The 14,250-nt window shown below is 37.7% G+C and overlaps 3 protein-coding genes, 1 non-coding gene and 1 pseudogene across 4 annotated transcripts; 4 read left to right on the top strand and 1 right to left on the bottom strand.

Moving 5' to 3' along the window:
* Window positions 1-47: 47 nt before the first annotated feature.
* Window positions 48-2,967, top strand: LOC106390033 (annotated as a pseudogene).
* Window positions 2,292-2,967, top strand: LOC106390032 (ethylene-responsive transcription factor ERF015). Its single transcript, XM_013830406.3, has one exon. It carries the CDS (start codon window positions 2,292-2,294, stop codon window positions 2,823-2,825), a length of 534 nt encoding a protein of 177 aa, XP_013685860.1. The 3' UTR covers window positions 2,826-2,967.
* A 365-nt stretch (window positions 2,968-3,332) lies between these two features.
* Window positions 3,333-3,405, top strand: TRNAR-UCU. Its single transcript has one exon. It is a non-coding gene; the product is annotated as a tRNA-Arg (tRNA).
* A 197-nt stretch (window positions 3,406-3,602) lies between these two features.
* LOC106390034 (uncharacterized protein At2g24330) lies at window positions 3,603-6,167 on the top strand. The gene is made up of 5 exons (XM_013830407.3): window positions 3,603-4,049; window positions 4,316-4,460; window positions 4,540-4,649; window positions 5,057-5,486; window positions 5,570-6,167. The coding sequence occupies exons 1-5, from the start codon at window positions 3,618-3,620 to the stop codon at window positions 5,818-5,820; spliced, it is 1,368 nt and encodes a 455-aa protein (XP_013685861.3). The 5' UTR covers window positions 3,603-3,617; the 3' UTR covers window positions 5,821-6,167.
* Window positions 6,168-6,369: 202 nt separating this feature from the next.
* On the bottom strand, window positions 6,370-11,076 carry LOC106390035 (protein arginine N-methyltransferase 1.5-like). The gene is made up of 23 exons (XM_048750466.1): window positions 10,840-11,076; window positions 10,632-10,749; window positions 10,440-10,549; window positions 10,274-10,363; window positions 10,077-10,142; window positions 9,810-9,889; window positions 9,638-9,713; window positions 9,465-9,551; window positions 9,222-9,282; window positions 8,951-9,042; window positions 8,808-8,843; window positions 8,623-8,691; window positions 8,349-8,417; window positions 8,179-8,232; window positions 8,014-8,088; window positions 7,807-7,899; window positions 7,620-7,723; window positions 7,428-7,476; window positions 7,265-7,351; window positions 7,040-7,145; window positions 6,856-6,943; window positions 6,658-6,751; window positions 6,370-6,568 (listed from the first exon to the last, which is right to left on the bottom strand). Exons 1-23 carry the CDS (start codon window positions 10,978-10,980, stop codon window positions 6,485-6,487), a joined length of 1,929 nt encoding a protein of 642 aa, XP_048606423.1. The 5' UTR covers window positions 10,981-11,076; the 3' UTR covers window positions 6,370-6,484.
* Window positions 11,077-14,250: the final 3,174 nt, after the last annotated feature.

The raw sequence follows: 14,250 nt of genomic DNA, 5'->3' as shown, positions 1-14,250 counted from the left end.
AAAAAACAACTCCAACTAATATCCAGCTTGTTACAAATCTGAGTGTTATGGAGTCGTTCCATCGAGTAGAAACACTACTCTCTGGTCTCCATTATCACCCTCGTACTAACGCCAACAGAAACAGAGTTCCCAGATCTGTCAAGATCTTAAACGCAGCCAATCATGTAAATCCAAGAAAGTAAAGTTTCCATCTTTTCAACTCACTTCCTCTTTTTCGTTTGAGGCATTGTCACGAACACCTTCTGTGCAATCACCATAAACCTTTTGTTTCGATCTCTACGACCAATTGGTTCCATACAAGAAAGCTTGGACATGGCAGAAAAGCCTTGTCGAGGAGAAAAAAAATATTGCTTGATAGAAACCAAGACTGTCCAGACACTCTGATTCTATTACAGCACTCTCCTGTCTACACAATGGGAACTGGCAGCTCAGAGGATTATCTCAATTTCGACGTACAGGACGCTCCTTTCGATGTGTATCGAACCGAGCGTGGTGGCGAAGTCACGTACCATGGCCCTGGTCAGGTAACAACTAATCTCACCAATACACTTCTTTATGAATTATGAGTTGTTGAAGCTAAAGAAGAATGTGATATGTTTTGAACAATGTAGCTAGTCATGTATCCTATAATCAACCTTAGGAACCACGAGATGGATCTTCATTGGTACCTCAGCTTTCTCCATCAGAGCTTCACGTCTTGATGGTTGGTTGACTGGTGTTTGGGTTGGTAATGTCTCAAATCTCTACATTGTCTTTTTTTAGTTTTGTAGTGTAGTTTTTGATCTCCTTTGGTTTGATTTTGTTGTTGTAGGCAACCAAAAGGTGGCGGCCATGGGTATCCGTGTGTCGAAATGGATAACGTATCATGGTCTGGCTCTCACCGTTTAACTCGATAGTTCCATGTGGGATTAGAGACAGGCAAGTTGGGAGCATAAAGGGGTTGCTTGGAGATGGAGAACAAGGAAAGGTCGGTGATTTGAGGTTGATAGATGTAGCTCATGAGTCTTTACTTAAGGAGTTCTCTGAAGTTTTCCAGCTTCAAATCGAGAAGCAAACAGTTTCAGATTCTTTAAAGTGTTTGGAGTGACAAAATCCTTCCAATCTCTTTGAAGATAATTTTTTTTATCCATATTAAAAGGTTTATTTGCTACTTGTGAGATTGTCTGCTTTTTGTAGATTGTGTGAGATTATCTCTCTACTTCTTTTTTGCACTGTGAAGGGGTTTGTGAGAAGGCACTTGATTCCATTCTTAGATCCTTTAAGAAGAGACATGAACTTGCGTTTGTGTCCTAAATTTTACCGGAAGCATTCTTGCGTGTTGTGTTAAGGTATTTGCTGAAATTGAAGGCCAAGCCTATGCGTCAAAACAGAGAAAGGTAGCAAAAGTAGAATAGTCCTATAATGAAGAATCATGTCTATATCCCTTTTTTTTTTCAATATAATGAGTATTTCAGTAGAGTTTTCCATAACTAGCTGATATTTCTTTTATGCGTACCTGTCTTTAAGCAGTTTGCTGATGGAGATCAGTGTGCTATGTATGACGATCATCAACCGTTCCTTTGTGGTCCATCTAGGTAACAGTAGAAGATTATGCTTACAGCTTTAGTTAGTACATAATTTCAGAATTAAGATTATATGATCTAGTTAATGTTTCTAACCTCAGAAGATTTGCATGCCATCTTACCTTTTTGGCTCTTTCCCATTTATACAGTTTCCATTTCATTGTTGTTAGGCTTGGAATACAAGAAGTAGCTCAGGCTTCCACTTGAGATATTTTCTTAACGCTCTTATGACTTGGATCAAATGTTTCCATCAAAAGGTGTCAGTCTACATTTAATGCTTTTACCGATTTTCTGGTTAGCATATGCAGAAACTGAAATTTTAGCTAGTTTTGGATTGATCGCATAATAACTTCCGAATCTGTGGTGGTTCTTACGCGTGTCTCAAGTTATAAAGAAACGGTCATTTGAATTGTAACAACCTGTAGGTTCTTCCCCTCCTTTTTTTTTACTTTTTTTCTGCAGTGTCTCTCTTTTAAAGAAACGTATGCTTTGACAAAGTAAATTGTCTTTTACTTTGTCAGTCGATTCCTCGGATAGAACTCTACTATCCTGTCACAACAGCAGTTTCTTCAATGCCACGTGGTGTTAACAAACTTGGCGTGCCTCTCCATTTCATCTCCACCTGCTCCAAATGTTCTCTTTGCTTGCTATACAGTATACCCTTACTTTTCAGTTTGTACAGTCTCTATACTTGTGCATAAACCTGGAAGATCTGCATCTATTGTGGATATGATGCCACCCTCTACTCCTAAATCTCCTCTTCTTAGCTCTTCACTTGAAGAAGATCAAAGATTGAAATGCTATAGGGGTGTCCGGAAGAGGTCCTGGGGCAAGTGGGTGTCTGAGATCAGAGTTCCAAGGACTGGAAGACGAATATGGCTAGGCTCATATGATGCTCCAGAGAAGGCAGCTCGAGCCTATGACTCTGCTTTGTTTTGCATTAAGGGTGAGAAAGGAGTTTTCAACTTTCCAAATGATAAAAAGCCTCAACTTCCTGAAGGTTCTGTCCGGCCTCTGTCCAAGCATGACATACAGACAATAGCAACAGACTATGCTTTATCAGTTGCGTCTGCCCCTTCTTCGCCGACCACCACGGTCCCGGCAACATATCAGGTTCCATCTCATGTTCCTGCTTCCTCTGATGCGTCTTCTGCCAATGAACATTATCTCCCAGTGGACGCAACTGCAGAATCAATATATTCAGTAGAAGACTTACAGCTGGACAATTTCCTCATAATGGACTGGATAAACAATCTAGACTAATGCTTGCAGTCATTTTTAGTGCTAAATATGGTTTAACAACTAGTTACATGTGTTCCTTTAGATGCTTATTTGTGAGGGTATACTTGTATCATTGTATTTGTTGAACTTGCTTTGTTTAGCATGCAGTTTGTTGTTCTTGTTTTGCATGTGTGTCCTCCTTTTTTCTTCTTCTATACTGGACTTCATGAGATGTTAAGAATTGAATAAAACGATTAGGAGTTGGCGTCCAACCTATATTTTATGTTGCATGTGTTGAGGCATTTGTTTTCAATATCTGTTCCCACATGATTTTCCTCTCCTACTACACTTCTCCATTTACCAACCTCTCTGTATGAACCGGACAATATCAGGCTACGAGTAGAAACCAACTTGATGCAAGAAAGAGAGAAGCAGCACTGATGAGCTCAAGATCTGATGAAACCACAAAAATGCATTACACTACCTCCAGGCTTAGTTTATGGTGTGTTTCAAATCTATAATCCTTTTCTTGTAGTGGAATAATAACAAGCACCCATGGCCTAATGGATAAGGCGCTTGACTTCTAATCAAGCGATTGTGGGTTCGAGTCCCACTGGGTGTGTCACATACTGACAAAACAACTTTTTTTTTTTTCCTTCGGTAATAACAACAAGTAAATTGTGCTTACCAAAATCAGAAACGTAAAGAAAAAAAAAAAAAATTATGAAAGGTTCGATCGGTGGAAACTGGGCCCAATAGAGTTGGAAGAGAATGGGCAAGAAGAACTGGGCCCAATAGTCGAGGTATAGAAGCACGGAGGGATCACGTGCGTTAATGTTTGACGTGGCTTTACCGGTGGATCTCGTGTTCCTCCCTCTTCTCCTTTGGCTCGAGAGAGATGATGATGATGAAGCTGATGACTTCGAGATAATATTCAAATCGTTCGTCTCTGAAGAGAAAGTCCAGATCAATAAGGTAATAAAGGATATGGCGCAGGAGCAGGAAGGAGCGGTGGCTGAGACACGTGATCAGAATGATTCCCCCGTTGCCACCGCAACCTCCGATGATAGCGTGAAGAAGAAGAAACAAAATGGATTCTTCTCGCGTATTTGGAACGCGATGTTTAGAGACAAAGGAGACGATTTGGAGAAGAGGCTTGAGTACATCTCAAAGGAGGAAGCAAACGTTGTATCCAGGATCAAGCGAAGGTCGATCACATGGAGGAAACTCACTAGAAACCTCGTCCTTTCCTCCCTCATCTCTGAGGTCAGCACTATGGATTTTGAATTTGATGTTTTTAGTTAATGTGTGGTGAAAAACATTTCCATTTAGGTTGGTGAATAGGCTGAGTCGTCCTGTGTGTTACAAAGATGAAACATTATTCTCTCTTCGGCTTCCAAAATTTAAGTGGTTGATATGTATATATAAAAATCATTTTGCTTCCAGATTGATTAAGAAAATATACGTATTGATCATTAGTAGCCTTGGATTCGTAATTGTTTGTTTGAAGCTCCATATGTGATTCCTTTCAGATAGTTGCAGTGGGTTATGCGATCATGACAACCAGAACTAAGGGCTTGGATTGGAAGATGAGGAGTTTCCGGATCTTGCCAATGTTTCTATTACCTGCTCTCTCTGCTCTTGCTTATTCCTCCATCGTCAGCTTCTCAAAGATGTGTAAGTTTTGTGTGTTGACATGCTTTTGTATTTTATCCTAGTAGCTTCGATGTTTCTCTGTGTAAAACTGGTTGTATAGTTGATCGCAGAGATCAAAGGACCTTGGAAAAGCTTCGAGCAGAGAGGTTGGATAAAATCAATGAGCTTAAAGAAAGGACCAATTTTTACATCACCCAACAACTTATTGAGGTCAGTGTAGTAGACTTGAACGAATAGAATTTTGTGTGTGGCCTCTAGCATCTTGGATTGTATTAGGATTCTTCTGTTTTATCACTGCCCTTCTTTCTGATATTTTTGTTTGCCGTTTCTTTCTTGCTCGTATTACTTTGTTCAAGTACTGATGCTTTGAGTGCTTATATTACTATGTGTTCAAACTTCAAAGTTTGTTGTATTATTTATTACCACGGTGACAAGCATCCCATAAGAAAACAATACTTGTTTTGAAAGTAATTATTGTATGCGTGGGATATTGGTGCAGTTAGTATGTTCAAATAATTGATAGCAAGGCGTAAGAATGCTTGTCACGGTGACTTGAGGTCTTTGATAGCTTACTACTGCAGCTACATCTGGTGCTAACATGGGCCTTTTTGATGCAGAGATATGACCCCGATCCCGCTGCAAAAGCAGCAGCTGCAACTGTCCTGGCATCCAAATTAGGTGCTGACTTAGGCTTAAAAGTGGTGTTAGGAGATGAATCCCAAGTCGATCCGGCTTGGGGAAAGAGTAATGACATGGAGGTCAACCAATCACGAGGGCTGAGGAATCGAAGACATCCGAATACTAGACCCCACAGTTCTGCAAGCACTTCAACACATCATTCTGATGATGAGTCTCGCCATTCTGGGGCAAGCGAGAGATTACTCGGCACGTCAGAGCAAAACCAGCAGATGGATCTCACGCATTACAGTCCTCAGGGATATGCGGCTCCCGATGGCAGTTGGATCTCACGCATCGCGGCTCTCCTTGTAGGCGAAGACCCTACACAGTCATTTGCAATCATTTGTGAAAACTGTCATATGCACAACGGTAAATGAATCTCTAAGCATCATTCTTTACTTGAATCAGTGACTATATGTTGGTTTTGCAATATGTTTTTGATAATTGTGCAGGGCTTGCTAGGAAAGAGGACTTCGCATACATTACGTATTATTGCCCTCACTGTAACGCGCTGAACAAACCGAAGCATTCAGAGGATAATCCACTTCTTCATCCTGTTCCCGCTCTACTGGTCACAGACCCTCCTTCATTGATTGAAACCAGTGAAGTGGTTAACAGCAGCAGCTCGTCTAGTGAACGTGGAAACAGCCCCATTCCAGAAATAGAGGAAGCTGCGACTACTGAGACCGGAACACCCAGCTGAGTAATCCAGTAAGCTGAAAGAAGGCTTTTGTGTGCTTGTGTTACAGAGAGAGGGAGAGATTATGTGGGTGTGTATGTGCATGTGAGTACTCGTTCAGGTAATTTTTTTTTGCTATGAATTGTTAATAAGGTGCTTACAGTTTTGGGTCTGGTGTGTTTTTATACAAGAATACAACATGGTTTTAGTGGGTAAATATTACGGTTCCAATGTGGTAAACGATGATTGTTAATACGTTGTTGGGGTTTAATTCTTTTTAATTTGATTTACATTTGTCAATGTATCCACTCTTAAAATTTGGATCATATTTGTAATAAATACTATGAGTTAATACGTTTCTTCATTTTGTATATTTTCTTCAAAAATTAAATTTTAATGAAAGATTTGACTTACTTGTGAATTAGATTTTAGTCATAAGTTCAAAAGAGATTTGATCACTTAGGCCTTTTGTCATAAGGTCAAAAGACATTTGATTCACTTGTAAACTTTCATCTTTTGTCGTAAGGTGGTCAAAGGAGATTTGATGTACTTGCAACACTTGGTCTTTTGTCATAATGTCAAAAGAGATTTGATTAACTTGTAGTCTTTCATTCGACATAAAAATACAGCACAATGAAATTACATCACTTCATCATCAGTCCAAGACTCGTCTCAGTATCCTCTGATCCTAAAGGCCTACCCAGTGGGAACGGCCATTGGTGTTGTGCATCGGAGATGGAGCTGGCGAAGACACCGACCATTCATACCAAACCTGAACCCGAATATCACAAAATCAATAATGGTTCCCAGGACGATGGAAGAATAGCTGTGTAGTAATTGTGGTTTTAACAATTTGTGTACCTTCGTCGAACCACAACACCTCCAAAAGTGTACTTCAAATGGAGAATTTGGGTGAACCTCCACAGGCTTCCTCAATGGGAAAAAGATGGGGAACCTGCCAGTAAGAACACCATATTAAATAGGTTTTCTTTTTTCTTCTTTAAAGCAAGAGGTAGTTTGAACTGCCTGAATGTCTTACTCAAAACATTAAGCCATTACCAGCTGAACATGTTTGGTGTTTCTGTTGTAGGCTCGATCCCAAGATGGACATCTTTATACAGGACGGAATCAAAATAGCCAGCGAATCCTGTTTATGTTGTATGATCACATCAGAATAGAAAAAACGGAGATAATAATTCCCACTTTAGCTGACAAAAGACTAGAAAAGCTTGTAGCCTTGTACCATGCACCAAGGCTGAGCCAGCGTCGCTTGGTAGATTGAAACGAAGCTTTTTGTAGCGTTGGTTGTTGGCTTTTGTTGAGAAGTTTGGATGAGCAAAGGTGAAAACCTAATTAAAATCAAAACAAAATACATGAGATCGAAAGATCTGCAAGACATGCATATATGTACTCAAAGAGAACGCCTTAAGCTACTACTAGCCAATCCTGAAGACAGAGAGACACTCACAGGTTGAGAAGGAGCAAGTCTAGCTACACTGTGCAGTTTGACGACATAAGGAGTTTCAAAGTGCGCAAGATCTTTATGGGCCTTAACCTGCCACAATTAGTGTAAAATACTAAGTTGAACTGAAAATTCTTGTGAGAAAGAGTACACAGAAGAATGGACCTACGTCATTGTAAAGCTTCGAAGCTGTTACAGGTTGTATGAAACTTGTATACCTACAAAAGTAACGATGATGATACTCGAGTTAGAGAAACAGAAGAACGAATGTAATATACTTCAAGCTTTAAAACTGTACTAGCAGAGCTATAAGAGCATAGTTTTTTAATGGAAATTCAACTTAGCGAAGGAGTACACATACGAGGATGGTATCGAAATTCCATCTGGCTTCAGAAACCTTTGGGCTCCATCAAGACACTCTGGAGAGAGCTCATTGTCCCCAAAAGAACCCAACAGTTCACTAACCTGAAGAACAGAGGCAAACGAGAATTAGATGAACTGTATAATGTCGGTATGCCTAATAGCTGCCAAAACCTGTACATACTGACCAATATATCAGCTTTTTCAGGAGCAGTCCAAAAACGCATGTCGCATGATATTATCGTAACCATGCCTTCCCACCCTTCCATCTTAACCAAATTCTGTCCGAAAGGATAAAGATGCTCTCTGAGTTAATAAAACCGCTGCGCACGTCCGAAAGAAACAAACATAAAACTTAGCAGTGTTACAACTGACTCGGTTGCTGACCAACTCACATGGAGAGTTACAACTGCATTAGGATTCTTTTCGACCGCATAAACTTTCAACTTGCGATCAGTTTCTTCAGCTGCCTGTGAAACCGATGAAAAACCAATGAAGACAATTGATTAATAAACAGTGTCTCATTGTGATCAGCGTGGAGTTGCATCATAAGTTTTTACCTGCAACGATGCCCTAACAAGGGGTCCTCTTCCAGCTCCCACAACCATCAAGACCTACAAACTATGACTTTAGTGCTATTGAAGTACTTTATAAGGTATCAAAAACAAAAACTTATAAATGAAAATGCCACATGTAAGCTATGAAAGCAAAACATTGACATGTAACGTACAGTAGTTAACTCAGACGCTTTTTCATCAGGGACCCTGTCCACCAAGGCTTTGGCAACTGCTCTTTGATACTGGCAACAAAAAAAGACAAAAGTTAGGCGTGACATAAGAAGCAACCACGCAAGATATTCGTATAATATTGAATTGTATAACAAAATCATCCATTGGTCTACTCCCTTCTGCTAACCGAAGGGAAAACAGAAGAAGGGTCGTCCACAAAATAGAGGTGTTAAAATTTAAGATGTGAAGGAAATAAAACAAGCATACGCAACATACTTGGATGTATTTAATAGAGTCTCTCTCAAATGTCTCATAGGTTTGGGCTTCAAGGTTATCCATCAGAGGCTGTATTTAAAACACAGTAGAAGCTCTTTACAGTAAGAATGGAGCAGTTTCATGACAGTGACTGTAAGGTATTAGTGTAAACAAACAGAAATCTATACTTATGAAGAGAGAATAACCTGCAGGGGTGCCTGCAAAAAATCCCTGTAGCCAAGCTGTAAAAAAAACAAGATAAGAATTAAGTTTTGTTCTGCCTGCATGCATCTCTGGTGATAAAAAGAAAAAGAAATAGAGGGGTGAGGTAAAGGATCCAACAAATGACCTCTATGCGTTCTTGTTCAGGAAGTGGTTCCATTTTCTGGAACAGATAAGCAACATAATCCAAATATGACCGCAGGGGATGCCTCTGCGTACCTGAGAACCAAAACATATGGGAACTTGTCAAAAGACAACACTATATACAAACTCATTAGCTCGAAACATGGAACGGATGTTCTTATAAACGATGCCGATTATAAACTGAACCACTATAAACCAAGCCCTGAGGATAACAGCTAAGTGTTAGCGGAGAAAGAAAAAAACGGAAAATTTACCTTCAGCGTTAGAATCAGAAGCCCTTTGAAGATTATGAACAAGCTTTCCAGAAACTACAACCTGCAATTACAAGATTGATGACAATGAGCCTTAGGACGAGACAACATATATTTATGAATGAAAAGAGGATTCTTATCACAGAATGACATACTCAGTAAAAAAAGCTGATCACATAAAGAGTGAAAATTCTTGGCATTTATATTTAGTGTTCTGCGTATCAAAGAATGGAATATATATATTACCTGGACAGCATGATCAAAAAATCCTGCTATTAGCTTTTGATGGCGTTTTGACAAGCAAGGATAACCACGAGCATTTGTTAAGAAAGACTGCACGCCCAAATTAGAAGCATTTTGTGATTCACAGAACTTCAAAACCGATTTTTTAAAATGTGGTAAGAAGGTGAGGGACTTACATCAGTGCTTATTATGGCTGCTCTCACAGACTCTCCCATCCAGCGTCCTAGTGAACTTTCAGAGGGTAGGTTACTCCTGCATAAAGGAAAATGGTGTTATGTTTGCAGAGGGGAAACAAACTTTTAGAGTCCACATTAACAAAAAACAATCAGGAGTTTCTTCTCAACTCACATAACATCAAGAGCAACAGACAGCTTACTGTCATGCTCACAAAGAAGACGAAACGAATTCCATAGTTCCCAGGAATCATTCTGCATAGAAGCGAAGCGAATACATATTAAAGCCAATCTGACATAACAAAAAGCCTAAAAAACATGAAGACTCATTTGTAAGTTAAAGGTTTAGAATGCTAAAAACACAAGCAGTCTCAAAATGCTAATCAGGCACAAAGAGTAAGAACAATCTAAAGTTTGAATCAATTTTGATACACCGTCTTACCAGAACCTCTGTGGTAGCATCCATCGAATCTCCATCAGACTTCACCAGTGGAACCCTCAGCCATAGCTTCAAACAAAACAAAAGAATAAAGCTTAAGAAACAAACTATTAGAGCTGGAATGAAAAATTCTCTTTAAAGAAAAACGCTCATCTCAAATAAAGCTTGACCGAATCGAAAGCAAAAGACTCATAAACCACCTGCAAGTTGCCCAGCCCTTGTAGGATCTGGTTCACACATCTAGCATAATTGGCACACGAGGTCCCTTTAGGAGTAGGAAGAAGGCACGCCTGCAACAAACAACAAACATTAGCAGTGCGCAATTCCTCCTCATTCATCAACAATCAATCAAATTCACAAAAGCACCTGCAAGGAGAGATGTGTAGCCCAGGCTATGTCTTGCTTCAGTGTGGCTTCTGAGTCCATCCTCAAGACTTCATCTTCAGAATCCAAGTCAATCCACGAACTAACCTTTCCTAGAGAATGAAAAATGTACGAGCACCAATCAATCAAAACAACTTCATTCATCACAATAGAGAAAAGCCAATAGGATCATACCAACGACATGACTACTCCACTGGGAAGGTGCCAAGACTAAGTCAGAGCCAGAGACTGGAAGAACCTGAGTCTCCGAACCGTTCCCTTCCACCGAGCTCGGCCTATACGAAGGGTTCATCTGTAGTCGTAAAGCAAAAAGGGAACTCCTTTAGAGAGAGAGAGAGATGAATCCAGAGGGAAGTACCTAATAGTAATGAAAGAAACAAACCAGAGGAGCAAGGACATAGTCGAATCCGCCGGTGGAGATGTGGAAGGAGAGAAGAGAAGGAACATCGTCGGAGAAATCAGTCTCAACGCCACAGTACATGGACTCGCTGCTCTCCCATCCTCCTCTCTCTCCGAGCGGCATCTCTCTCTCTCTCTCTCTCTCTCTCGATCGAGCTAACAAGGAGTGAAAGAATCGCAGCTGGAAATTATTTTTTTCCTAAGACGAAAGGGATTTTGAGAGGTTTTTTAATTTTTACAGATGTCGCAGTTCGTATTGGGCCTTTCTATTGGGCGTTTTGAATATATTTGTTAACCCATTTAAACTATAGGATGGGCCATTTGGTTATCTTTCTGGTTTAAGTATGTTTAATGAATTAAACTACAATGTACGGCCCTTTTCAGATTTAAAGAAGTAATCTGAAGCTCCCTTTTTCAGATTCCAAGTTTTTCAGATTTAAGTAGTACTAGATCTTCACAAATACCCGTGCGTGTAAACGTTTAAAATTAAATACATACATTCTTGGACTAATTAAATTAGAAGAGACTAATTAATTAAATATAACTGAGTTATTTTTATTATTCTAAAAATTTAAACGATTTTGATTAATTTAATTTTCAATAAACCAATAAATTAATCTGATAATTTAATCTATTTTATAGTTTTTTTATGGATTGCAAAATTGAATTTTTGATTTTGATTTAAATTAAATGAAGGATTGCATATCTTCTAAATTTATTAGGTAGCTAAATATTAGACAATTTCGTAACAATTTTTATGGAAATTGCTATTTATAAGGTCAATGGCATTGGATAGTAATTATTGAGGAAAACTTAGGGTTAAGATTTATTTGTACTTCAGTTTTAATAGTTTAGATTGTGTAGTTTCATCATTCTGTTTAAAAAGATTTCTAAACTGCATAACTTAGATCATCTTCAATGGGAGTTCTTCACATTAGAGTTCTTAATATATGTATTATGTATATATATATGTATATATTATATACGTGTAAATAATTATGGGATCCACAATTATCGTGGAAACTCATAAATAAGGGTTCTTAGAGATTCTTAAAACCATCTTTTAAGAACCCTTATCTATAGGGTTCCACAAAAATTCCACAATTACTTATACATATATAATATATACATACATATATATATATATATATATAACACATATATTAAGAATTCCGGCGGGAAGAACCCCTTTGGAAGTGCTTAAGGTGTTCAAAAAAAAAAACTGCATGGCTTAAGAAAATCTTCAATATTAGATTTGGGTAAAGCATCTAAGGGGATCCAGAAAATATTTTGAGTGGGGGCAAAAAAAAAATTATTTGATACTTTACATAAATGTGTTTTATATCTTTAGCATAGATAACATTTGGAAGAAAAATAAACTAAATAATACAGCTAAAATATTTTTTTTAACTGAAAGAAGAAAAATAATGAACCCACTAACAAAATAAAATGAAAAAAACTGGAACTATTTGTGAAAAACAAAATTTAACTGAACGAAGAGATCTGCTGACAAAAAAACAAGGAAAAGAACGTGAGGAGAAAAGAAAATGTCACACATAAAAAAACAAAAAAGAAGGTAAATGCACATATAAGTAGGGGGAGGTAGGTTTTGAACCCAAACCTAGTGGGGGCAAAGAGAAGGATTTGGCCAACTAAGCTGCAGATAACTCACATTTTCTAATGCATAAACATTTACTTGTAGCCTTTTGTGGGGGCAGCTGCCACCTTCCTAAGCTACCTAGATCCGCCCCTGACTCACATGTTGATAGAGCATCTATTTGTATAGCAAAACAGAGCATCCGTTTTCTGTTTGAGAGTCTCCATTTCCTACATACAAGGGACTATTACCTCTCGGATGTTTGAGACTCTGCCATTGCAATTGCCAGTAAGAAATTGACATGCTACTCTAAACTCCCTCATTCATTGAAGATAATAGAAGATGAATTTTGTCTTGTTTGCAATCGAAATCTCGTTCTTATGATATGATTAATTAAGAATGATTCAAATTCAAATCGCAGAGGATAATAGAGAGGCACCTCGTCCTCACGGCTCACACATTCGTTTTTACTACCATCTCTAGATCTCTTGTTCTTTAAGAGCAATAACTGTGATCTGATGTTCGGACGTTGAGTACCACGGCGGATGCGACGTAGAAAGAGAGGAAAAGAGGATATAAAAAAGGATAAAAATTCTCAAATAACAAATTTATGTAACAGCTGGAGTAATCTATTTATCTATCTATATATACAAATAAGAGTTTCCTTCGATCTTAGACTGTCCAAATAGGCGGACACGTCACTAATTCGAGTTTTGAGAAGCCGACACGTATCACGGTCAATCAAAAGTCAATGCTTCATTAATTCTTGAATTTAATGGGTTTTATGTGTTTACTACGGTCTAAATACATCTTCTCTAAAAAAATTAAAAAAACGGTATACGGAACTTAGGGAAAGTGGCCGTCGAACAACAATTTTCGTTCAGATTTCTTTAATCCGGAGCCGTTACGGAAATTAACTTGGTTCAGACAGAGACCCCACACGCACTAAAGAGTTTGCCTAATTTAAGAGACTGTGAGTTGTTGTTTTTTCTACTAAACCGGCACACGTTCTGTTTCTCAGAAAGTCATTTTTCAGTATCGTACTTTTACAAAATTAGTACTATCAAAAACAAACAACTTTACTCAACACAGATTTAAAGTCAAACGCAGCCACACTACAATAAACGAGAGGAAACGACGACATATGGCTCCACGCATACACTCCTGTATAAGTTCCCCCACCCACTAAAGGTTTGTTTAATATTTAAATATTTTAATATTTTAATTTTAATTTTAATTATTTACGCCACATATATACTAAATCAAAAAGGAAGAAAAAGAGTAAACTAATAACTTTGATTAGAATGATTATAAATTACCTAAACTTATCAAAATAAATTATCTATGTTTTTGTGTTAAATCCAATCGATTATAAATTTTATAAATTACATTATCCTTGCTTTCAAAATTAAATTAGAACAAATATCAAGAGTTAAAGAAAATAATTACATTTGTGAAAGTTGTTATAAAAATAGTGAAAATTAATGTTACATATAATTGAGAATAAATTAAATATTTATGAACTTTCATTAAATTGATTTTCTATAAAAAAAATATATTTTATAAGTATTGTGAACACAAATATGAAAATAAAAATATGTCTCTGCATAGTCGCATAGTCCAACAAAGAGATAATATAAAATAATCTCGCAACAAAAAAAAATTATAATTGAAATTAAATAATTTGTAATAAACAAACAAGTTAAATTATTATTTTTTCTTATCTATTTTAACAATTTCCTATTCCATTTTAAAATATGCACACTTCTTATCTAATTTATAAGAAAACCATTAACA

This window comes from Brassica napus, chromosome C3 (genome assembly GCF_020379485.1).
Source record: "Brassica napus cultivar Da-Ae chromosome C3, Da-Ae, whole genome shotgun sequence".
Lineage (NCBI taxonomy): Eukaryota > Viridiplantae > Streptophyta > Magnoliopsida > Brassicales > Brassicaceae > Brassica > Brassica napus.
This window is presented reverse-complemented; position numbering and strand designations above follow the sequence as displayed.

Coding starts and splice junctions, on each gene's coding strand:
- LOC106390032 (XM_013830406.3), top strand. CDS start 2,292: ATGATGCCACCCTCTACTCCTAAATCTCCTCTTCTTAGCTCTTCACTT.
- LOC106390034 (XM_013830407.3), top strand. CDS start 3,618: ATGTTTGACGTGGCTTTACCGGTGGATCTCGTGTTCCTCCCTCTTCTC. Junction 4,050..4,315: donor TTTCCTCCCTCATCTCTGAG/GTCAGCACTATG, acceptor GATTCCTTTCAG/ATAGTTGCAGTGGGTTATGC. Junction 4,461..4,539: donor CGTCAGCTTCTCAAAGATGT/GTAAGTTTTGTG, acceptor CTGGTTGTATAG/TTGATCGCAGAGATCAAAGG.
- LOC106390035 (XM_048750466.1), bottom strand. CDS start 10,980: ATGCCGCTCGGAGAGAGAGGAGGATGGGAGAGCAGCGAGTCCATGTAC. Junction 10,750..10,839: donor ACTATGTCCTTGCTCCTCTG/GTTTGTTTCTTT, acceptor TTACGACTACAG/ATGAACCCTTCGTATAGGCC. Junction 7,724..7,806: donor CTGAAAAAGCTGATATATTG/GTCAGTATGTAC, acceptor TCTGTTCTTCAG/GTTAGTGAACTGTTGGGTTC.